Here is a 22862-nt window from a genome sequence, read left to right on the forward strand (position 1 = left end):
GGACTACATTTCCCGGCGTGCCCCGCAGCAGAGGCGCGCTGCGGCTCCGGCGGGCGATGGAGCCGTCGCTCCGGCGACACCGCGCTCGCTACAAGGGCCCGGCCGCGCCGCCCTGGAAAGAGACCTACCGCCGCGTGAGTGGGGCTGCCGGGGTGGGGGGCTCTGCCCGCTCCTTTGGCTCCGTCCCGCCCGGGCGGGCCGAGCCTGGCCCCATCCCAAATCCTCTCCGCCAGGGCCGCGGCGGGCTGGCTGGGGCCCGCCCCCGGTAGGAGTTGTCACCCCGCGGCCGTGCAACCCCTCCGGGGTGCCACTGCCCCGGGGTCCCGTCTCCAACCCCAGCGCGGCACTAACAGGCTCCGTGTGGTCTGCTCCCTCCAAGCGCTGCATGGAGAGGCTGAGGAGCAGCCGGGCGAAGCTGCTGGACCGGTACCGCCAGGCCGGGGAGAGGGTGTGCAGCCCGGCCACGGGCACGCTGCTGGTGCAGGAGGTGATGGAGCAGGAGTGGCAGACGCTGCAGGCCACGCAGGAGAGCCTGCCCGCCCTCCGCGGACAGGAGGCCCTGGCACAGGTCAGTACAGGCTCCTGGGCTGATGGGCCCTCCAACACCCTTCCGTCAACACACTGCCTAACACAGGTGTGTCATGTACCTCTCTCTGCAGCTGTAAGTTCAGGCTCTTGCTGGTTGGAGTTGGCAAGACTTGGAGCGTAAGGGTTTCCCGCTCCCGTGACTAGTGCAGGGTGTTGTGCTGAGAAAGCGCTCGCCTTTGGGCCCACAAGTGGGGAACTCCCTTATCTCCTTCACAAACTGCGTGTGAATCGCAGCAGAGGGTGGCCTTCCCCGTCTGTGGTTTTCAGAGCTGGTCTGTCAGTGACCACTCCTGAGAACAGGAGTAAAACTTCAATGTTTTAAAAAACAAGTTCTTGGACAGGCTGTGTTCTGATCCGTTGTGGCTGGCTTTGCACAGGTGATTATAGTATAGATTGCTTTACATGGTGCATGGTTTTGCAAATACAGAGATTTACTAGAGAGATGAATAAGCAGAGTGAATTTACATTACAGTGGCAGCTCAGTTGGTTGCTGGAGGTTAAGTGAGAAAGTAGCCAGAATGGGAGAATCACTGACTGATGCACTTTTCAGATGCTAGAGGACCCGGATGAGCTAGCAGTACTGGAAGAGATCCAACAAGAATTGATCTTGCAAGGTAATTCTTTTACATGTTTTCCCGATTCCTATTTGATTTGTAATATTCCTGACTTTCTAATAACCTGAAATAGCTGAGGCTGTGCTCCTCGTAGGCCACGTGATGCAGAAGAGCCTCCTTAGAAATCTCTGTAGCCTCTTTAGTGTGGAGACCCTTTTTGAGAGTTTTAAGTGGCATTTTAAGGTCTGTGAGAAGCTAAGAAGAGAGGAGACCAGACAAACAACCCTAAAGTGTTTCGGAGCTGTAGGAACCTGTATAAATCAATTCAGAATGTTTTTAAATTGTTGATTAGAAAGTCACCCACTGGAGACTGGCTAAAGACGGAGCCGTAGGAAAAACTGTTTCCTCATGTGTAGAAATCTGATCCAAAGAAAGTTCAGTTCAGAAGCTGTGGCTGCCCCAGCCTCCATCTGCCCAGCAGTGTCACATGTGCTGCGTTGTCTTCCGTTTGTAACAGATGCCTGAGTATTTTGCTGTGTTATTGCAGAACAGTTGGTTATAGAAGAGTACGAGCGAAGTCTGCAGTTTGATGAAGAATGTCTCAACGCAATGCTTGATGGCTTGGATGCCAGCGACAAGGTCATCTGTCCAGTGTGTAGAAAGTAAGAAAGTCCTTGGGAATGGAATGAGGTTCTCCACTCCCCAAGAGCAGCTTGGGCTTAGAAACAGGCTGATTTGCTCAGTGGGCAGAGGCTGCTGTTAAGTGTGACTTACAGCAAAATAGAAAAACCTCAGCAATGATCTCCTAAATCTAATGGGTTTTTTGCTAAAATCTACCTTTATTCTGGTTGTTGTGGTGATGCTCATTCTATGCTCTTTCTAGGAATAACCTGACTGTGAGTAATCACTTGGTTTTTTGCCAGTGTGGACTATACATCAGCACGCAGGTGAGTAACATGTTAAAAGTGACATCTTACATCTGCTGCTGCAAAGAGGCAGTTTTAAGCTACAGACAGCAACTTAAGTGCAAGATTTCTTTTAACCCAATTTTTCTCAGGGTATGACAGAAAGGAAGCTTCGGTCCCTTCTAGAGAACACTGTAACAGAGCACAGTCACAGGTGCTTTCACAACCCAGAGTTCACAGTTACCAGTGGAATGGAGGAGGAAGCCAGTCTTCTCATGACCTGTCCGGTGAGTCTAAATGTCAAGTTCCTGGAAAGGATCTCTGGTTGGATCCCACTTCTCAATTATGTGGGCAGAAACCACAAGTCCATTGATTCCAGGGGTTTGTGTTGCTGTTTTTCCACAAACTTCCTTGGAAATGGTTTTACTTTTGACCACCCAGTAACTGTAGAAGGAAGAGCCAAATTACAGGACTTACCCTGACTGCTGGATTAGAGAATCTCTCAAGGACCTGTTAAATTTAGTGCCTTACAGTTCTCCCACCTTGGCCAACACCTTCCAAGTCTTGTATGGAGCAGCTGTTCAGACAAGTGGTTCATGAAGGAAAGATTTAAAAATTACTTCAGTTTAAGCCTCCTCAAAAGTCTCGTCCGTACCTCTTAGAAAATACTATTCCTTTGGCTTCAAGGATGCTAGGGCTAGCATGTTCTTAGCCTTGCTGCTTACATAAACTCACTGTGAGGACAGGGTTAAGAACAGTATTTCAAATAGTTTTGAACATTAATAATTCATTTTATACATTAGTACAGTTTCTCTGTTCAACTTACTTACCTTTTGTAAAGGTCTGTGACTCCTGGACAATTCTCCTCTAAGCTGATTCGGCTGCTGCTTTTTTACTGGAAGGACTTCAAGACTAAAAATCCACCCAGAGCTGCTAGTATTTTTATGTATATACTTTTATCTATCTGCTGTGTCAAAGATACTTGAAGAGGCACTGCCTTGTGCAGTACTGCCTTGACCTGCACTTTTAATGGCACAGTATGTTTTGAAATAAATATACTTCATTTAGTTCAGCCTTTGTGTTGTCTTTAACAATGCATCAGTGATCGCACAGCTCACGCTGGACTTCAGCTTTGGGTTCTGTTTAAACTTAATGTGACCTTCAGGCAACAACTGGAGACACCAGTTGCAGTAGAAGGGCGCAGCTGTGGCCCTGCAGCAGTGCCTCTGCCGTCGGCAGCCACAGCCTTTCAGTCCTTCTGCTGGAACTGAACAGCTCCAGCCTCTCTGCAGTGTTTTTCTAAAATAGCTACATTAATACTAATGTAATAGGCTATGGCAGCACATGCCTTTTTAAAACAATTCCTCAACCATGCTGTTTAAGAAAGACCCTGAATTCTATTCCCTAACACACAGCCAGCCAGACAAGCTTTCTGGAGTGAGATTCACATTCCTAATTAGCACTGTTTGCCAGCACCATTCCTCCGACCGCCCCAGCTCTGGCAGAAGGCTGGAAGTGCTGGAACAGCTCTCCCTGGAGAGAACTGTGGGGTGGCACACAGTGCAGGCAGCTGTGTTAACACCGGCTCAGGCACAAACACCATCGTTTTTCTGGTCAGCAGGAAGAAGAGAAAAGTTTTCAGTGATACGTTGAACAGATTTTTATTCTTCACATACATTCATTCTTAATTGTACAAAAACCACCAGGTAGGGTGAGGCAATTCCGGACCATAATGTTAGAGAACTTGATCTGGGCTGTAACATAAATACAAATTCCCCAAAAACAAGCAAGAATCCTCATTCTCCCATGATGCTCTTTTTCAAATTCAAAGTTACTTACTCTTCATATCTGTTGTGAAGATATATTTGGGTATTGCTGGCTGAGCAGTGCTGTGGAATACCCACACTTGGAGATAAGTTTCCTAGTCTAACCTACTGACATTTGACAAAGCTTTTAAGGTCTTCAAGGAATTTAATGTACTCCTGGTGCTCCAGTGCAGTGCTGAGCTCTATTAGCTCATCAGCAAATGTGTTGTCCACTCCTCGATCAGCCAGGAAATCCATTAAATGATCGTACAGAGCCTAGAAGCAATGAACAGGAAACTTCCTTAAGCAGGGCACACCTGGGTAGGCGTTGCTTCTGAAGTGTCCTGTGGCAACTGGCATTTCTTTCTCCCAGGAAGACCAGGTCTGCCTCCCACAGTATGTATCAGTTGAAGGGAAGGGGCCATGGAACAGGTCACCCAAACTTGGTCATGTAAACCCAGTGTCACCAACGAGCTGCACTCTGGAGCTACCAACTGACTGGAGAAGTCAGCAGGTAGAGTCTGTTGAAGATTACACATACCAAGCTCTGCCTGTCCCCCTATATAGTACTGTGGCCTTGGGGGTGAATTGCTTTAACAGTGTCTGGAAAAGGTGGTATCTGATGTCAATATTTGTTTGGAAGACTAAATCTTTAATCATCAACTCTTCTTCCTACTTAACTGTTGCAACTCCAGCATATGTTAATGGTTGTGGGTTCCCCCCTCGCTCCTCAAGAGAACAGGTTCATTATTGGTGCTTAGTGCAGTAATGCTATTACCTGTTTCTTGGGGGTTTTTTGTTGTGGGTTTTTGTTTGGGTTTTTGTTTTTGTTTTTTTTAACAGACCAATGTTAGAGAAAATTATTAATTTTGGAATTCTGTAATCTGAAGAGATCACAAATCATATACATTTTTAAATTTATTTTCTGTCTCAAGTCAGAAAGGAAAAAAAAAGCAGTATGGGACGTTCTAGAGCGCACTAATGAATTTGAACACTAATACTTCCCAAGGAGACGCTCTAGGAGTAAAGTTTTAATCATATGATACACAACCTGCAACTAAGATTTAACCTTTTGAAAGCCTGGCATTGAGAACATAGAAGCAGATGTCAGATTCTTGGGCACGTTAGCTTTTAGTGTCACTATTATAAAAACATACTTGGAAACCCCAGAAAACAAAGGCATCTACACGTGGTATCTGATAAGCTACACTGTTAAACACATAGATCAAAAGATGTCTGAGCAACTGTCAAAACATCTCTCAAGCATAATAGAGCTGCTAGGAAATCAACCTATGAAGCCCTGAACAGAACAAGTTTCAACACATCTATCTCCGACTGCCAGTAGTGCCGCTGGGACCACGTAATAATCCTCAGCCTGCAGCAGAACCACACTACCTCATGACCAGCTGGGGCAGAGGGGTTGAATCCCCCATCTCAGACATCAGACAGGGCTCATTCGTGATTCCAGAGCAAACGGGCAGCCAGGTGAGATACGCCGACGTGCTCTCTGCAGCCCACGGCATCTTAGCAGCACTTACCCAGTCAAGGGAATCCGTATTGAGGGTGTAGTTGGTGTCCTTCCAATCCGATTCTCCAGTGGGCTGAAAACTGACCTCCCGAATTGTGAAAATATCACTTTCTTCCTCTCCTTCATGTCCAACCTAAAACAGGAAATGAGATGTACGACATGCAATTAGCTCCCACTACTGGGTACCTTCAGCCATCTCAGCGTGAAGCGAGAACTATTACACCGCAGGCAAAGCCCCATAACCGGTATTAAAGCTGTGCCTCTCCCCTCTCAACGCGTGCCTGTGAAGACAAGCACAGACATGCAGGAGAACACAGGAAATCCCCCGAGATGTCAGTCTACCAGCGCATGCTGCCAGAAGCCACCTGATGGAAATCAGCAGCTTGATTTTTACAAAGATGTAAAAAGCTCTTCTGTGTGGTTCTAAATCTGGCTTCACACATCCGTCTAACATTTGTCAGCTAGGACTGGCTGCATAAGTGATCTGTTAAGGTCTACAAAAGAAAGCATGAAGATCAGCGTGAACCAGAGATTTTATTTTCTCCCCTCCTTTTTTTTTTTAATCCCTACTTCTTTTTGTGACACCTCACAGCAGTGAGATTTGCAAGCTACTGACACACCGTATTAAATCTCTCTTGTTTTGGCTACCTTTGTTTACGCCCCTCAAGCTGCCATGCTGTTAAAATTAAGCCATGCCTCCCTTCTCTAATGCAATTCAATAAACTGGGCAATAAGCAACCGATCAGAAACACCAGGTCAGGATGTGAGTGAGGAGTGCAATGGAACATCTCCTTCCCAGAGAGTGTTCTTACAAACACAAAGCCTTTTTTTGTGTGTTAAAAAAAAAAAAGTGAGGAGACTGCATTTTCTGCAGATTCAGAAAAGCAGCAGACTAAAGAGCAGTTAGAATTCAACAGCGGCACAACCACGCTACAGTCAAGCACGAAACGCACAGCGAGTCACAGCCCAGAGTTGGCTACGGCTGACACACGACCAGTTCAGTACCCACCTCGTCTTCGGGATAATGGCAGTCAAGAACAAGGGTCTGTTTTGTATCATCTTTTATTACTTCCACAACAAAGTTTGGAGTTGATGTAAGATCGGGCTAAATAAGAGAAAAGTTGCATCAGCATTGGAGTCTGACCAGGAGCCACAGTGAGGGCAGTACAGCCCAGCAACACAGCCCGTCCAGCACAGGTTGCTCCCTGTCACCCTCCTGGAGTCTCTGACCTGGCCAGGGCGAGCCAAGCCTCCCCCAGCCTCGCAACGGCCCTTCAGCCCCTCCTCTGCTCTGCGGCTGGCAAAATGGCAGCTGGGAGCATCTGCCACCCCCCGACATCCCAGAGAGCCTGCAGCTCACCTGGATGGGTCCCTCAAGAGACGGGAGCCGGGAACAGAGTCAGACTGTTTTGCCAGCGGGAGCTGCTTGTGCCTGCCCTCCTTCCTGGAGGAAGCCTGGCAGGGCACAGAGACTGCCAAACACACTCCACGTGCACAGACCAAGCGCTCTGCGCCTTCTCAGCCGATACAGGCGCGCCCGGGAAGGAACAGTGTACGCGAGTCCCCGGTATTGTCCCACCCAGCGGAGGGCAACGCACCAGAATAAATACTGCTGTGCAGGCAGTGCAAGTTAACTGCTGCAAACGGAGCAGCTGCATTCCTGACTCGTTCGGCATCAGTGTCACTGCAGATGACGCCACCTGCCTCAAACGATATTGCTCATTTACAGTTTTTATGGGTATTTTTACTTTTTAAAGAGGAGTGAGGCACTTTTGGCCAACAAAACCACACAACTGAAGTCTTACGACTAGCTTTGCATTTCGTTGACGTTGCCTACCAGCTGAGTTACACTAGTTAAGTACAAAAGGCGGTGTTTATTGCAGGGAGTTGCAAAGGCAGGAGGTATCTGAGTTCCTCTCTCCTCGTAGAGCCCTCTCACCCTGCTCTGCCTTTCTGCTGCAGAGAGGAGGGTCACAGCCAAGTGACAGCCAACTCGGAAAAAGCTGCATTTTGTGACTTAATGCTCCCAAATATCGAGAGCGAAAAAAATCCTTAGCTTATGGGCAAGGTTCTAACCTCCCTCGTGTACCCGTCACTAAAGCGCACATCAAAACTCCATTACCTCTTGCTCATCAGGCTTCTGCTCTTCTTGTGTTTCTTCACCCACGGAGGGTGGAATGCTGTTATTGATGTTGAACGTGACTGTTATCCTTCAAAAGAAACAGAAGCGGTTACCTCGAACACATGCAAAAAACATCCATCAAAATTTCTCCAGTGGGAAGCTCTTGTTGTGGGGAGACCATTAGTGGTGTTGAACTCACACCCCGTGAATGAAACCAGGTACTGCAGGGACACACCAGAACGAAGCAGGCTTCCTCCAATCGCTCTCATGAACAAGCATTTTTCCAGTTTTACGGGATGAAACTGTTATTTTTAATTCAGGAAAACCGCATGACATTTTATAACACACAATTCAGTAGCAAAAAACAAGTACCCAAGGCGGTAAAATAAAAAGCTTCTGCAACATCCAGTCTGCAGACCGGGTAGCAATAGGGGCACAAGGAGAAGTCCGGTGGCTTTCCTCTCCCAGCCCTCTCCAGTACGCGTGCTTGCCCGGATGAATCCTTTACTCAAGACCAGACTTACTTCTCGCCAGCTATCTTCCGCACCAGCTTGGCCTCGGTGCCGCGGACGTCCAGCTCCCACCCGCCGGAGACCTTGGGCAGAGATTTGTGTTTCTGGATCTTCTTCTCCTCTTTGATCTCATCCGTCAGGAACTGGGCAAAGGCTTTGTCGCCTGGCGGGGAGAGGTGGGTGTTAAGGAACGGGGGGGTGTTAAGGATCCCTGCCCACCCACCACCCCCCCCCCAGCACGTGCTGCCCGGGATGGGGAGGGGGGGTGTGTGGAACAGCGCACGCGCCCCCCAAGGGCGGGAGCGCTCCCTTCCCCTCACAACGCAACCACCCCCCCCCACCCCCCCCCAAACGCGGGTCTCCTCACAAGGCCCCGCGTCCGCGCCCCCCGCTCACCCTCGGTGTGGAGGCCGCCGCAGCCGCAGGAGACGCCGCCGGCCGAGCCCCGCCGCGGGCGGAGCAGCGCCGTCCGCCACCCGCCGCCGCCCAGCTGCCACAGGGAGCGCGCCAGGGGCGGCGCGGCGGCGGGCGGCGGCAGGAGGGCGCGGGGAGAGGAGGAGGAGGAGGAAGAGGAGAGGAGGCGGCGGGGCGGGCGGTGCAGCGGCGGGCGCAGGGCGGCGGCGGCGCGCAGGGCCCGGGCGAGCAGCATGGTGCGGTGCGGCGAGGGCGGCGGGGCGGGGCGGGCAGAGGACACCGCCGGCCCCGGAACCGCCAGCCGCGCTTCCGGCGACGGCCGGCCCCAGCGGCCCCTGCGGCGGGGACGGGGCCAACGGTTCGAGTCCCGGCCCGGGCAGCAGAAGGGACCACGCCCACCGGACGGCTCACTACTATTTTAACTTGAGATTAGAAAGCAAGTACTGGAGGACGGGGCAGGGACGCCATGCACTGAGCACCAGGTGAGGCCGGGGCACCGGCAAAGGCGCAGAGGAAGCTTTAGGGATGTGGAAAAAATGCTGGTGCTTCCCTCTTGCCTGCAACAAAAAGCAGCGTACATGGTGAAGCTTTGCTCCCGTACACCCCCCCGCTCTGTATTAGAATTGACAGCTTTTTCTCAACGGTTTCAGAGAAAGAACAGTATTATTTTTTTTTTTTCCTCCTTTAACAATAAATATTTTAGAGGGAAGATGGCCCGGGGCAAACTGTTTCCCGGCACAAAGCGTTCCCTTTGTCTAACCGCTGGCACTATTGCCCACCGTTGAGCAGAAGCAGAAAGCGCACGTTGCTGCTCGCCGCAAGGCCGTAGCAGGAGAGCATCGATACCGCCCTGTTGCCTCGGAGGGACATGATTTTTACTCCCGGTTAAAACCAGGCGGGTGTTTGAGCACCATGTGTGTAATGACGGGGTCCGTTGTGCACGCGAAGCAGAATCACCGACCCGCCTTAACATCTGATTTTTAACATCTGCACGCAGACACCCCAGACTGCTTAAAATGTAGACACTCCCACAAAAACGGAAAACGCTGGGACTCATACCTGGACGTCCTACAATCATTTCTTCCACCCACACAGCTTTCGTCTCACAAAACAACACCCAGGACTTGGATTTTTGCCATTGCTTCTTTATTTTGGGAAAAACATACAAATTATTTCTAAACAAACACCCATGCCCTCTCTTAAACAGACTGTTAAATTAGACTGCCCAAACAAAATGCACTTATACTCTATTTTCCCCTAAAGATGCAGAGTCTGTAAAACCAAGAAATAGATAAATACAGTGCTTTGATAATTCCTGCCACTCGTGTGGGTGAGAACAATTGAAATAGCTGCATACTCTTGAAATACCAATCCAAAAGTGCAGCTGGTCACACATACAAAAAGTTTTGCCTGTGCCTCACTTGTCTTTTTTTTTTTAATTCTTTTTTTCAAACCACCAAAGAACAATATTGCAAAGAGGCCCAACAACAGGATGTGTGTCCATTTCCACTACACCCTGCAGACATTCAGTACCGCCCTTCCTAGGAACAGGCTGAGACACGAGACCGTTCCAGGAACGCCGGGCACCTACTTTCAGTCTTTAGGCGGCAGCAATTTGCAGATCAGCACAAGTGACGTTCCAGTTAAAAAAAAGAATTAAAAAACGAACAAGAGAGGTATTTGCCTCGGTTTTCTCTTTTCAAAGAGAAAACCGAGGTAAGCCAATACTAGAGCCCAAAGAAAAGGCATATTACGACGTGTTGTGTAACTGTGATGCATGTAACCATTGAGGATAAATTACTACATGGAGAATGCAGCTTGTCCCCACAGATCAGAAGCAAAGCCAGCAGCTTTCCCAAAGCAAATGGAGTAAGGGCTTGCCAACAGCCAATATGACTGCATCCCTGAGCAGCCCTATTCATGTCACAAGCAATTTTCTTTTTAAAGTTGCTATTTGAAGGATACAAGGACTAAACGCCGCAAGCGCATCACAGCCCATGTAAACCCTGCTATATTCCACAATGAGACTGCAGGTGCAGAACAGCTTCCTCTCCCAGCCCGTCAGACACCTAACCTTCTGTAGTTCAACTCATCCAAAAAGCTGTATAAATTAATAAGCTACATCAACAGACCCTGTTGAAACTGGAAGTCACCTCTCACTACTATTTTAGAATTACTTAGGATATCATTTAAAAACAGTTTCTATTTTTCCCCTGACCAGCACACAGTGATAATGGAATAAATCCACTTTCCTTCACCTTAAAGAACAAGTTCTCCCTTTAGAGTGGCACTAGTTTCTTAATTCCTGTATTTTAGAAGACAATTAAGTTTCATATTGCCACTTTTCTCCAATAGGAGGGAAAAAAGAGATAGGTAGATGCCAGGGAATATGGAAGAAAAAACAAATAATAAATACTAACGGTAGATCTGTGGTTCTTGACAATGTCAAGCTCCAAACTTCTAATGGAAAACCAAAGTATAACTGGGGCAGGCTTGGGGGAGGCAGAAGGTGTAAGAAGCAGTGGCATCAGAGCAACAGACACAAACATTTGGTGAATCAAGGACCTTTAAAGAAAGTCCAATCTCTAAACCACATCTCCATTCTCATTTTGCCGAGTCTTTCTCAAGTTGGCCTGATTAGCTGTCAGGGATGGTGTGCCAACTCCAAAGCTAGAATTGCACGGACAAGTCAGAAAAGCCAGAAGTATTTGCCGAGGAACAACATACTCTAATAGAAAAAGGGTGAACAAAGATGACGTCAAACACGCAGGCAGCTGGACAACTCCTCCAAGAAAGCGCTGCCAGCCTGAGGCTTAGACACAAGCAGTGAAGACCTTGTCCAAGCAGGCATTCCCATTACCGGCCTTCATATGGTCCCAAATCAGATGGTGAACATGACATGCAGGCAGAAAGATGTTTGATGAGGTAAAAGACAGTAGCACCTCCCTTCTAGAAAGAGTAAAAAAAGGCATATTTTTCCCTGTATGTACACATTTAAAATTTTTTCTCCTTTTTTCTCCCCGTAAAACCTGCTAAGGATACAAGCACGATCATCAAAAATACCAGGTCTGCTCAGAAGAGCTCTTAAGATTTCATTTCCTCATACACAAGCCTATTAAACTTCAGTCAGTGTTAAAAACTAGAATCTGGTAACGGCTCCCCTTTCCCTCCAGTAAAGATTTCTCACACACACACATACATATGCACACAGATTACATACTATGTTCCCTTTTTACAGATTAACTGTTAAAAAGGATGATTGTTCTAAGCCATGGAGGCTTGTAAGGTCTGGCTCTCATGGAGAAGCCATTTTCCTCTAATGTTTTTACCCGATTTGCAAGGTAAAGCTATACTGCTTCTGTACATTCATTACAAACCAAAAAATAGTCTTTTAGGGTGAGCCTAAAAACACTGCACCTGTTGGTCCCAGACCCACAGGTCAGTTCTTGGCTGTTCGGAGCTTCCCGCGGAAATAGTCAGGCGCTGCATCATACAGCCAGTCCGCATCCACCACGCACAGGTCCCGCATGTAGCACTTGTTGGTGTGAAGCAGCCCGTTGTAAACCACGCAGGCTGGCTTGCAGTGGAAGAGCACAGAGGAAGGGTGGATGGCCACCAACTGGTGAGAGTCCACGGTGCTGTAGGTGCCGTCCGGCTGCAGCTCTGCAGCGTTCATGAAGAGGCTGTGAGCCAGGCAGCGGCGGATGTTTCCGGTGTCTGAGCGGGAGGACTCGATTGGTATCGATAGCTGTTCAACAGCAAGACACACAAGAGTAAGCAAGCGTGTGTGTGCACCCTCGTGGGGAAACACAGCCCCATTTTAGTGGCCTTCCGAGGTCAGGCAATATTGTGCCAGAAATCCTGCTAGCGTGGGAAATATAAAAAGACTGCTAGGAATTCAGCTCAGGTAGGTGTTACGCTAATCCAGACTAAGAGCAAACAAAAGACGAGCCACAAAATGGATGGAGGCTCTCCTGGGAGTGAGTTTTAGGCCAACTAGCATTCGCAGCGCAACAGGGTTGCTAAACGGTGGCTCCCATGCCACATACAGACCACAAGCAATTCGGCAGCAGCTCCCATGCTGCGCCCTATGCTCTGAGACTGGCAAGAACAGTGCTGATGTGAAAGCTGCTGTTAAACTGAATGCCTGACTGAAGAAGCCGGCCAGCATGGGCTGCCGAGGCTGACATCACTCAGCATCACACATAGCACAGTCACATCTACACCACAGCAGCAAAATCCCTTCGGAAAAAACTGTCCTCTACCCAAGGAGCCTTCCCAGAGCTCCCCTTCTCTCTTCACCTCTCCTCGGCCCGCTGAGCCCTGCAGCTCTGAGATTTTGGGATGCAGCTGCAGTCTCATGGATTTTACCTGACTATTCATGGGAGGCCGAAAACAAACCCACATTTTCTCGCTCCTGGGGCTTGGTGCACAGCGAAATCCGTTTGGGGATAAACAGAAAAATACAAACAGGTGAAACAGAGAAATACAGTATGGCAACAAGTTACCTTTACACAAATGTCCCTGAGCTGAGCTCTGACGTCTGACATAAGCATCATGTTCCTGCTGTTGACAAAGTTCTCTTTGCACCATGCCTGCAGCAGAGACACCAGGAGTTAGAAGGGGCCGTTTCTTCACCCAAGAAGCCCGACAGTCTTTGGATACCATGAAAAGCAGAATCCTCCAAGATCTTTCCCAGATCTTGGATCTTCTTTTCCTCAAGAAGCTTTCCCAGATTAGCAGAAGGTGCTAACCCATTTCCTTCTCATATTTCTACCCCCGATTACTCCTCTGTGTCAACATTCCCTCCCACAGTACCAAGAAGCGTCGCCGTTACTCTCTTCTCACTCAGAATTGCTCTGCAAGGTCACAGAGTGCTGCGAAACAGCACTTGCTGTTTCACAGGTGGTGAAAACAAATTACATAAGAATGACAGATGCCGCAAGGAATGGGGTACATGAGTCTACAGATCTACAAATCAAACTGAGGATTCTACAGGGTAGGATAAATCAAAATCTGCTTGTAAATATGCTCAGTGTTTTTGCAATGAATCCTGCCAAACAGCATGTCTAGGGTATTTATCAGCAAGTCTCAAAACTCTCCCACTCCCTACTGTTTCCAGCTGGAACCAGGGAAGGAAGAGACCTGGCTCTGATTACAGAACTGGCCTCATGAAGCTTTCGATAATCAGTTTTGCTACTGCCTTCTGGGGGAACCTCTGGCACTTGAACAGCTTCCTCCAATTACCCTATTGTAAAGGACGAGGAAGTCCTCTCTTCTCATTGCTTTGGAAGGATACATACTGCATCAACCGTGAAGGATGCAGATGTCCCTTCGTTGCATGCCAAAAAAGCTCCTCACCGCCATGAGCCCAGACAGCACTGGCATCCTCAGAGCATCCTACCTTGTTGCCACTGACATTTTTGAAGGCCCTGTACAAGCTGAGCAGGGTAAGATGATCCCCCTCACTGGAGATGAATTTCTTCCTGACGGCTTGCACTTCATCCCGCTGGCCAGGGGGATTGTAGAGGACACTGTCCACTGATAACAGCGACACGATGGTCAGGATCTCTTCTGTACAGTGGAACTTGGAGGACAGGAGGATGGTCTGCAAATCACAGAACAAAACTCATTCTTGGTTGACCAAATCCACTTAAGATGGGCAGACATTTCCGCTCACTAGCAGCGCAGGAACTTTACCAAGCATTGTTTTGGACAATTTCGCAAACATTTGGGCCTAGAGACAACTGTAAATCCTCTTAAGGGCCCACCAAGCACCTTTAACAGCTCTTTCCTGAGACTGGCCAGTTCCTGTTAGTACAAACATGGTGTCTAAAATCAACTACAGCACCAGACACTTCATGAAACTACTAAACAGTGCTACCAGAAATCCTGGAAACTGCAAGGAAATTAGCCTTGTTTCAGCTTCAGAGGTGCCAGAGGAAATAAATTCTTTTAACAAAACCTCGCGGAATTAAACAACAGATGACAAGCAAGCCAGCGCAGCTGCTGGAAATATAAGCTGTGCTTCATTAAGGTACTGCAAATACACTAGTACAGCTGCAGCCACCCTGAATTCCAGACCTTGTTTAAGGAGTTTGAAAGAGAAATGCCAATGGCACTGGGAAAAGTACAGAAGATAAAAATTAGCTAATTTTTCCTGTAGTTTTTACTTTAGACAACTTTGGTTCCAGCGGAAAGGCTGCCATCTTCCTTCCCAGGGGCGTTAGGACAAGCTGATCTTCCTTTCGTTCCACAGCTCCCAGCAGGTCCAGCTCCTCAATCGCTGCTTGAATAGCTTCTGTCAAAACAAGAAGGTTCAGGCTGTGAGGCCTCCTGGCTGACACTGGCAGGAATGTGAAGGATCAGCTGGTACCATCAGTACCTCTTTCTCCTGGCCAGAGGGATAATTACTTTCTCTTTAGAGAAAGTAGTGCCCTAACCTGTGGTTTATCTCCCTTCTATCCAGTAGACAATCACCTTTTCCAATGGAGCAAAAGCAGAGGCAAACAGAGGCCATCTCTAGCTTTGAGCAGGAGCCGTGTGAATTTGGCCCAGCTTCATGTTCTTTATTATTCAAAACTGCTCCCTGCTCTGTTTAGAAGCTGGACTCCCCAGCTCTGTGCCATAACCATGGCTGCTCCGATGAGGCTGACCAAAAGCAACAAGCAGTGAATGAATCAGACTTCCGCACCACCAGCAGAAGATGCATCAGAGAGACAGCTCCCCTTTCACAGCCCTGACTACCTATGCGTTATCTTCCCTGGCTGGCCTGAAGACATTATTTTTAAGCAATTCCTCAGTGACTCATTTGTCAATTTTTTCCAAGGCTGCCTTTGTAACCACTTACCAGGAGATGGTTTGGACATGAAGTCAAAAGTGAGCACGTTGGGAATTCTCAGGGCCAGGAGCTGAAGCATCACGCTGGCCAGATTACACCTGCACAGGCAGAAAAAAACAACTGAGATTGTTCTCGTTTGGGTTTTTTTTGTTTTAATTTTTTCTTGTGTTTTATTTGCCGATAAGCTGAGATGCAGTCCTCGAAACCGTGCTGCAACTTGACAGAGACTAGTCCAATGCTGGCTGGTGAAGCCTTACTTCCCAAGCCACAAAGGGTAGGAGGCGAGTCCAAGATTTGGAGGAAAGTCAAGAGAACTATCGCCCATGCGTATTTGGAGACAGAGCCCAAATGTTCACCCGGAGCAAACGATTCCTAGTTTTTCTGTTTAGTCTCCAGAGTTCATTTTCCTTAAAAGTCAACCAGTCAGACCCTAGATCCAATTTTGCGGTTTATTTCTTTACACAGCTGCAGCTGTAACAGTACATAAAAGATGTGTGGCAAGAAGTGTAACGGTATCAGGGTTCTTTTCTCACCTCTGTATCTCGGGTACTGTCATTTTGTCAAACTTCTCAAACTCATCCTCTGTGTAGAGTCGGTAGCAGATCCCACTGTCCTCTCGCCCTGCTCTCCCTGATCGTTGCCAAGCCTGGGCCTTGGACACCCGCTGGACTGCCAGCACTTCCAGACCACTTTCTATGTACAGAAAAGCATCGCTTGAATCATTGTCTGCCTAACGCACAGCTTTGAAAGACATAACTTTGTAGGATTAACAACCAAAAACACCAGGGTCTGCCATCAAATACTGCTCAGACTTCACTTGGTTTAGCATCCTCCAGCAAGGGTAATTATCATGCACTTTGTCCATGAAGAGAAAATTAATTTGACAGCTTTTTCTACCCCTGCATTTCTGGTACTCAAAAAAACCCCTAAAAACTAGGACATCAATTTAGACAGTGCAGAGGGTGTTTGAAATCAGCTCTCAGTGGGGCTCATTGCCTCAAATAACTTCTAAAAAATTGAAAACAATCTCTGCATCGTTCCTTAGAACTCCTCACCAGGGCTGTACTTCTTTGCTTTGACCATGCCTGTGTCCACAACATATTTTATTCCTGGAATGGTGATGGAGGTTTCTGCGATGTTGGTGGAGAGAATCACTTTGCGACAGCCCTGGAAGGAAGAGCAAACTCAAGCCAGTCAAAAGCCATTTTAGATTAGCTGCAATGAAGAAACGCTACTGCTTTTGTCCAGCATGGGCCAAGCCATGTAGGCTTGTAGGCTATGACCGCATACCATGCTTGCTATGCCAGCTCTCGTAAATTAAGACAATTTGTAGTTTCTAATCAATTTCTGAAGCGCGTGCTTATACTTCTTGCAACAAAATACACCACCCAGGACTTCCGTTATCAATATGTCTTTAAAGCACTTTGATTTCACTTCTGGCACAAGCACAAGACCCGAATTCTTGTGCATCTGCTGAAGAGGTACAAAAGGGCCTGAGGCAACGCAATTTGCTTTTGTTATGGCCCAGCCAAATATGCCCAGGTTTTTAGCTTTCTTAGTATTTGGGTGGCTCATTAACTGTTGTAGATTTTTTTGCGATATGGACATAAAATTTCTGTGAAATGGGGCAAATTTCAATTCCTCTGCCCTTTTCACGCCCCCTAATCCTTCCTTCTTTTTATGACCCCAGATGACTTGTCACATGTATCTGTTAATACCATCCCAGTTGCATCGTCTTATATCACACTGGAACCATTCAGCCTAAAGTCAGCAGACAGTGGAGACTATTACTTACTACCAGTACAGACCACTTTAACCCCTTAAATTCCACATGTTCCTTCCAAACACTCATGCAAGCAAACAGACAAACTCATCCTGCTTACCCATCATATTGCCTCACCTTGGGGGCAGCCTGAAAGACACGGAGCTGTTGAGAGTAGGGCAGAGAAGCATAAAGAGGCAGCACCATCATCTGTGGGCAGCCATCAGGGAGATGCTTGGCAATGTCTCGACAGGTTTTGGTCATTGCTTCAATCTCTTCCTGACCAGTCAGAAACACCAGGATGTCCTGAGAAGAGGGTGCTTCCTGGAACCAGAGGAAAAAGCAAGTGAGAAGTTAAGATGGTTTGGATAGGGAGGGAGAACTGAGATTGTCCCAAGATGTTGTCCTGACAGCAAGCCAGCAAAGCAGGTAAGGAAGAAGGAAAAGACACACATGCTGTGGAAGGTCTGCAACAGCCTGAATTTTCCAATGGATTCACCAGACGTGAAGGGTAAACTGCATTTTGCAGGATCGAGTCTTAAGGGGATGGAGGAATCATTTAAAGTCACATGTCTATTTTATTAAATAACTGTCCAGGACACACAAACAAGAGAGCCAGCAAGCACCCAGGTACAAGCCAGCAAACACAAAAAACTCAGGCGAGAGGAACATTTCGGTATTAGTTATGAACTGACATCAGAGATCTTTGCTTAGCAGTCTCCTTTCAACTCCAGCCTTGATGTACAAGTCCGCAAATCCTAACAGCAGCAGCATCTTCAAAGCATTAAATGCAGCGCAATAAACAGTTTAATTAAATTATTTAACCATCTGGCAGCTTTGCATTCAAACATTTAGTCACAAAATGCCTATGAGCCGTTATTTTAATAGATCTCTACTTGCCCTGCAATTACACTTTGCCAGTAAATTAAAAGCATCTTCACACTACTGTTAGCTTATGCCTGGATTTCCCGCCACAAGCCAAGGCTCTTTACAGCTGACCATTTACAATCTTTCTTTCCACTTTCAAAATAACACCAGCACTTGTCAACCCCTCCCTTCAGCCAATCCAAGTCACTAAGCCAGCACGCTCCCCACCTATCCCCTTTTCCCGGAGGACGCAGTGGGGCACCTCAGGGACATCTCTATTTGGCAGCATCAAGCTTAAGCCACGTCTCCTGCCACAGCAACCTGTAAGCCCCCCCAACCAGTACTTGTTGGATGGCCCCAGGGAGGTGCAAACCCAACGAGACCACCATACCTGGTGGATTTGGAAGACTGACACCAGTGCTGCTTGGAGGTAATCACTCTGAGGCTGTTTGGTGTAAAAGATCTGAATGGGATGTTGCCGGCCTTCTAAATAGAGAACAGGAGCTCCATTGAAGTACTGGGAGAACTGGTCAACATCCATCGTAGCTGACATGATGACCACCTTCAATGGGAGCATAAGATGGGTTAGCACTGCAGTTCAGACCGAGCAGGACGCTTACCGATAACGACTAGCCACAAGTCAGCTTCCCGAGACTGAAATATATGCTCAGAACAGCAAAAAGCACACAGTTTGGGACAGGAGAGAGTGATCTTTCCGTGTTAAAGCTTTGGTATCACACAAGCATAACATGCTGGTATGATAAAATGAGCTAAGACATGTTAAAATTCTCTTCCGACTTTTAATAAACAGACCTGAGTACCCACAAAGCTAGGCTGCACAATGGTCTGTTGAACGACACAGTGCTATGACCCTACCAGTCCCCTACAGGCCTTCCTCATCAAAACCAACGTGCTCTCACACACTTCATCATGCACTCACATAAATTCTTGTGCACCTGACACACACACGCAGTCTCCTTCCCCAGTGTGAGCACATCATACAGCTGTTGTACCAGACAGAGGGCTCCTGCATCTCCAGGGTACCAAAACTTCCCCAAACAAGGTGTCTAGTCTATAGCTCACACCCAAGGGGCTCTTATGAAAAAAGGCAACATGGAGGTGACCAGATACCTTGTTTGGGCCCACACACGGTAAGTTCTATTCAGATTTAAAGGGGCTTCCTAGGAACAGGAAAATAGTCAAGACCGAAATTTCAAACACTTTGGAAAACTCCGGCAGATACTCCTAGTCCTCAGGGTCCAAGCCCCATCCCTGCCATCCTAGATGCACATACTTTTAGTGGCAGTTTGCCCAGTTCCTTTCGCTTCTTTTGTGCGGCTTTCACCACTCCAAAGAGTACATCAGTATGGATCGTCCTCTCGTGGGCTTCATCCAGGATGACAACGCTGTACTTCCGCAGCATGGGGTCCCCAATAGCTTCGCGAAGCAGCATTCCATCAGTTAAAAACTTGATTCTAGTTTCATCAGATGTAAGATCATCGAAGCGTACAGTATAGCCAACCTGTGGAAGCGATCGTTACAGAAAGTACAAGCACAAAGTTACTTGCATTTCTCATTGTCGTCGTACCACAAAGAAGGACTACAAAGCACTCTGGTCAACATATCAGACAGAGACAATCAGAACTCCAAGGAGACTCTGGAAAGCGTAACGGTGCATCTGCAGTCTGAGAGCAGTTAGCCGTGCAAATCTAATAATCCACCCAAAGGAAGCTCCCAACGTTGTATCCCATTTAGCTTTTTCCCAACTAGAAGTTCATCACAAATGCTCCAAGTTGCCTTTCCTTCTTCTCCTGCTAGAAACTACTCCATGCTCTCTGAAGACTTTATGTAGGGGAAGTCCTTCTCCCCCACTTTTCTCCCACAGATTCATAGTTGTGCAAAGATTCAGCACTCTGCTCTCTTTGACAATGAATTTTGATACAGGGAACAATGGAAGAGAGTGCAATATTTTTTGTTTCATTCACTAACGAGAGTTTTTTCAAATGGAGGAACACAGATAATCAAGAAATAAAATACAACAGTCAAACATGCCCCTCCCCGGCCCCAGAAGCAGGTAAAAAGCCTTTTCTTTTTTTACCATTCAGTCATATTATTAAATGAAGGCTACCTATTACCCGTGTGGCTGTTTTTCATGTTACCTATTAAGCCCTGATACAGTCCCATTGGCACTGCAGTACTAAACCAACTCTCTAAAGACTTTGTAAAGCCACCTACCAGTTTCCCAAGCTCTGTCTTCTTCTCATCCGAGACTCTGGTAGCTAAGGATATAGCTGCTACTCTGCGAGGCTGGGTCACAGCAATGATGCCTTGGCGGCCAATTCCTGCTTCATAGAGGTACTGAGGGATCTGAGTGGTCTTCCCTGAGCCTGTTTCTCCTAAGGAACATCAAAGGAATAGTTTTTCCCTTCTACAGCGTCTTCAAATTAAAGGTCCCAACTAATTTTTTTATATTCACTTTGAACCATATTTCAGGATGGGGAGGCTGAAGACAGGAAGAGGTTGGACAGCTTGCCCAAAGTCACACCGTAAAGCAACGGCAGGCCAGGGACAGAACCCAATGCCCTGCTCGAGCTGCCAGACCACTCCTCTACAAAACTCTTTCCACCCAGGTTCTCTCCAGCCACACTCTGGTTTAGAAACGTATTCCAGTCTGTTTGGATATGAAGTGTTTGTTGTGTAACACAGCCAACAGAAGATAATCATGCAGAGCAAGAAACAGACACTGGTTTGTGTCTATTTATATATTTACACTACACACTAGGAAGTTTCAAAGTAAAGCTGTAAGCAAATTAAAGCAAAGCTTTTATCACAGCAGCAAGTAGCCAGTTATGGTTTGAGACTCTCTTGGAGCACTCTGGGCACCAACAAGCTAGGAAGTCTTCCTCAGTGCCTTCCTGAAATCAGAGACGGTCCCTTCAGGCTGAGGGGAATGTCTTCTCCCTCCATACATGCACCTGCGCACAACATAACAAACACTATCCCCTTTCCCCCCAGGTGTATTTCCAACACAGACTCTGTGTAGACCCTTCTTGCAATCAGCAAGAGCATACAGACAGCTCTCATCAGTACTTACCGCAGCATCGACAACAAGAGGTGTAACTTATTGGGCACAGTACAAAGAGGCACAATCACAGGGCTTGGAGGCACTGCAAGTAAAACCGTCCTGAAGCGCAATGTGCAGGGAAGAGCAGAGAATGTTTTCAACACGACTGTCACTTTTCCTGCACATTTTGTTACAGCTTCAAACAGATCAGTAACTCCCATCAGATCCTCTTCAGCTTCCTACTGACCCATTACTAGAATTGCTCCACAGGACAGAGTGCGAGGCTCTGGAAAACTGAGCCCTGTACTCTCAATGTTTGCCAGACAGCAACGGCGCAGAGGATGCCGGGGGAGCGAGGCAACAACCGAGGAGAGGAGGAGGAAGAAGCATGAGAAATTCAGAAAGATGACCACCAAGCAGAGAAGAATCGGAAAGCCAAATTGTAAGCATTGCAGTTGCAGACTGGAAATAGTGTAAGCAAGCTTTTTAACTCACTCCACCGCGGCAGAATTTTAAGTGGTTTATTATACTGTCTATTTAGCAGACAATAATAACAATCTCAGGATTATACAGGGGAAAGCAGATAAAAGCAGTCACATCTAGTTACCATGACTGACTATTGTGCTTTTTTTTAAGGGTTTTTTTAAGGATTCACATATTGGAGTGAAATACAAAGCATTTCTCATTTAATTCTAATAAACGCTGAGTCTTTAGACTTCCAGCTGTGAATCTGTATGTCTTCAGCTTCTGAAAGGCAGTCAAAAAGCTTGTTAGTTTGGGCTTAAAGAAAGCATAATAAAATTAGTGAATGCCACTGAAAACGAGACACTTTTTCTGAAGAGCAGGGTCTTCCCGTTTGGCTTTAAGTTGGCTGAACTCCAGGCAGATGGCAAAACAGAAAGGGGAGGGAAATACTTTTGCCTTCCCCACAAAAATTCAGTCACCGGCTGCCTTAACCACTCAAAACACGAGAATAAAAAGACTCCTAATTTACCACCCTTTTACAACCATTTCTGGGCAACCTCTCCCACGCCGCGCCAGTCCCCGCCGCCCAGGACCAGCCCAAAGGCCGCACTGGGGACACCGCCGAGTCCCGCTTCAGCGGGCAGCAGCTCCGCTCCCCGGGAGCCCCGGGGCGGCGCTGAGGGGAGCCCGGCTCAGGACACACGGCCCCAGACCGCCCGGTTCCCGCACTCACCGATGAGGACGGCGCTGTCGAGGGCGCGGAGCTGGCTCAGCAGCGCCCCCCGCGCCTGGAAGACGGGCAGGCCGCGGCGCCGCGCGTCGGCGGGCGGGCGGTGCCGGCGCGGCGCGGGGGAGCCGGTCAAGCTGGCGAGGCGCGGAGGGGGCGCCGTCTTCGGCCGCTTGGCCGGGGGGGCCCCGCCGCCCTCCCGCATCGCCCCGCCGCTGCCGCCGCCGCTCGGGCCCGTGTGTCTCCCGGGTGATGGCGTCCGCGCAGCGCGTCGCCAAGGCGTCATCGCGCCGCCGCACGTGACTGGCCGTACGGAGCGGGGCGTTCTGAGAGACGTCCCGGGGCCTTGTCGGCGCCCGGTAACGCCCCGAGAAGCAAGGGGACCTCAGCAAGCCCCCCGCCCCGGCAGGGCCATCCACAGGATCTCGGCACCAGCTACCAAGGGCAGAGCGCTGCCTAGCAGACCGTATCTTAGAGAGGCAGGTTCAAGACCCGTCTCCTTACAATTTTCCGTTTGTCAGCACAAATAATCTCTGACATCACACACGGCTGATGAGAACACTCTCCACAGAGGACTTGCTCCCACTTCTTTGTGCGACAGGCTGCCCGAGAACGGTTTCGATGGCAATTAAAGTCCCGGTTAGACAGTAATCTGCCAATAACAGGCAGACAATTTTGTCCCGGGCTACGAGTAAGCAACACCTCAAA

At 48.2% G+C, this 22862-nt stretch overlaps 3 protein-coding genes across 3 annotated transcripts; 1 reads left to right on the plus strand and 2 right to left on the minus strand.

Annotated features, from left to right (window-relative positions):
• Positions 1–56: 56 nt before the first annotated feature.
• On the plus strand, positions 57–2918 carry RPAIN (RPA interacting protein; the record flags this gene model as incomplete). Its single annotated transcript, XM_082008608.1, has 7 exons — positions 57–134; positions 380–568; positions 1139–1202; positions 1690–1804; positions 2026–2089; positions 2200–2334; positions 2889–2918. The coding sequence occupies 7 exons, from the start codon at positions 57–59 to the stop codon at positions 2916–2918; spliced, it is 675 nt and encodes a 224-aa protein (XP_081864734.1).
• An 864-nt stretch (positions 2919–3782) lies between these two features.
• Positions 3783–8663, minus strand: C1QBP (complement C1q binding protein; the record flags this gene model as incomplete). Its single annotated transcript, XM_082008694.1, has 6 exons — positions 3783–4128; positions 5391–5513; positions 6390–6485; positions 7503–7590; positions 8027–8177; positions 8411–8663. 6 exons carry the CDS (start codon positions 8661–8663, stop codon positions 3979–3981), a joined length of 861 nt encoding a protein of 286 aa, XP_081864820.1. The 3' UTR covers positions 3783–3978.
• A 3204-nt stretch (positions 8664–11867) lies between these two features.
• DHX33 (DEAH-box helicase 33) lies at positions 11868–22565 on the minus strand (the record flags this gene model as incomplete). The annotated part of the gene is made up of 12 exons (XM_082008785.1): positions 22161–22565; positions 20134–20294; positions 19193–19420; positions 18290–18460; positions 17170–17355; positions 16325–16436; positions 15803–15962; positions 15279–15367; positions 14602–14729; positions 13833–14036; positions 12937–13023; positions 11868–12176 (listed from the first exon to the last, which is right to left on the minus strand). Exons 1-12 carry the CDS (start codon positions 22438–22440, stop codon positions 11868–11870), a joined length of 2115 nt encoding a protein of 704 aa, XP_081864911.1. The 5' UTR covers positions 22441–22565.
• Between the last annotated feature and the right edge of the window lie 297 nt (positions 22566–22862).

The sequence above is a fragment of the Phaethon aethereus genome, assembly GCF_964289735.1.
Source record: "Phaethon aethereus genome assembly, chromosome: 19".
Taxonomy (NCBI): domain Eukaryota; kingdom Metazoa; phylum Chordata; class Aves; order Phaethontiformes; family Phaethontidae; genus Phaethon; species Phaethon aethereus.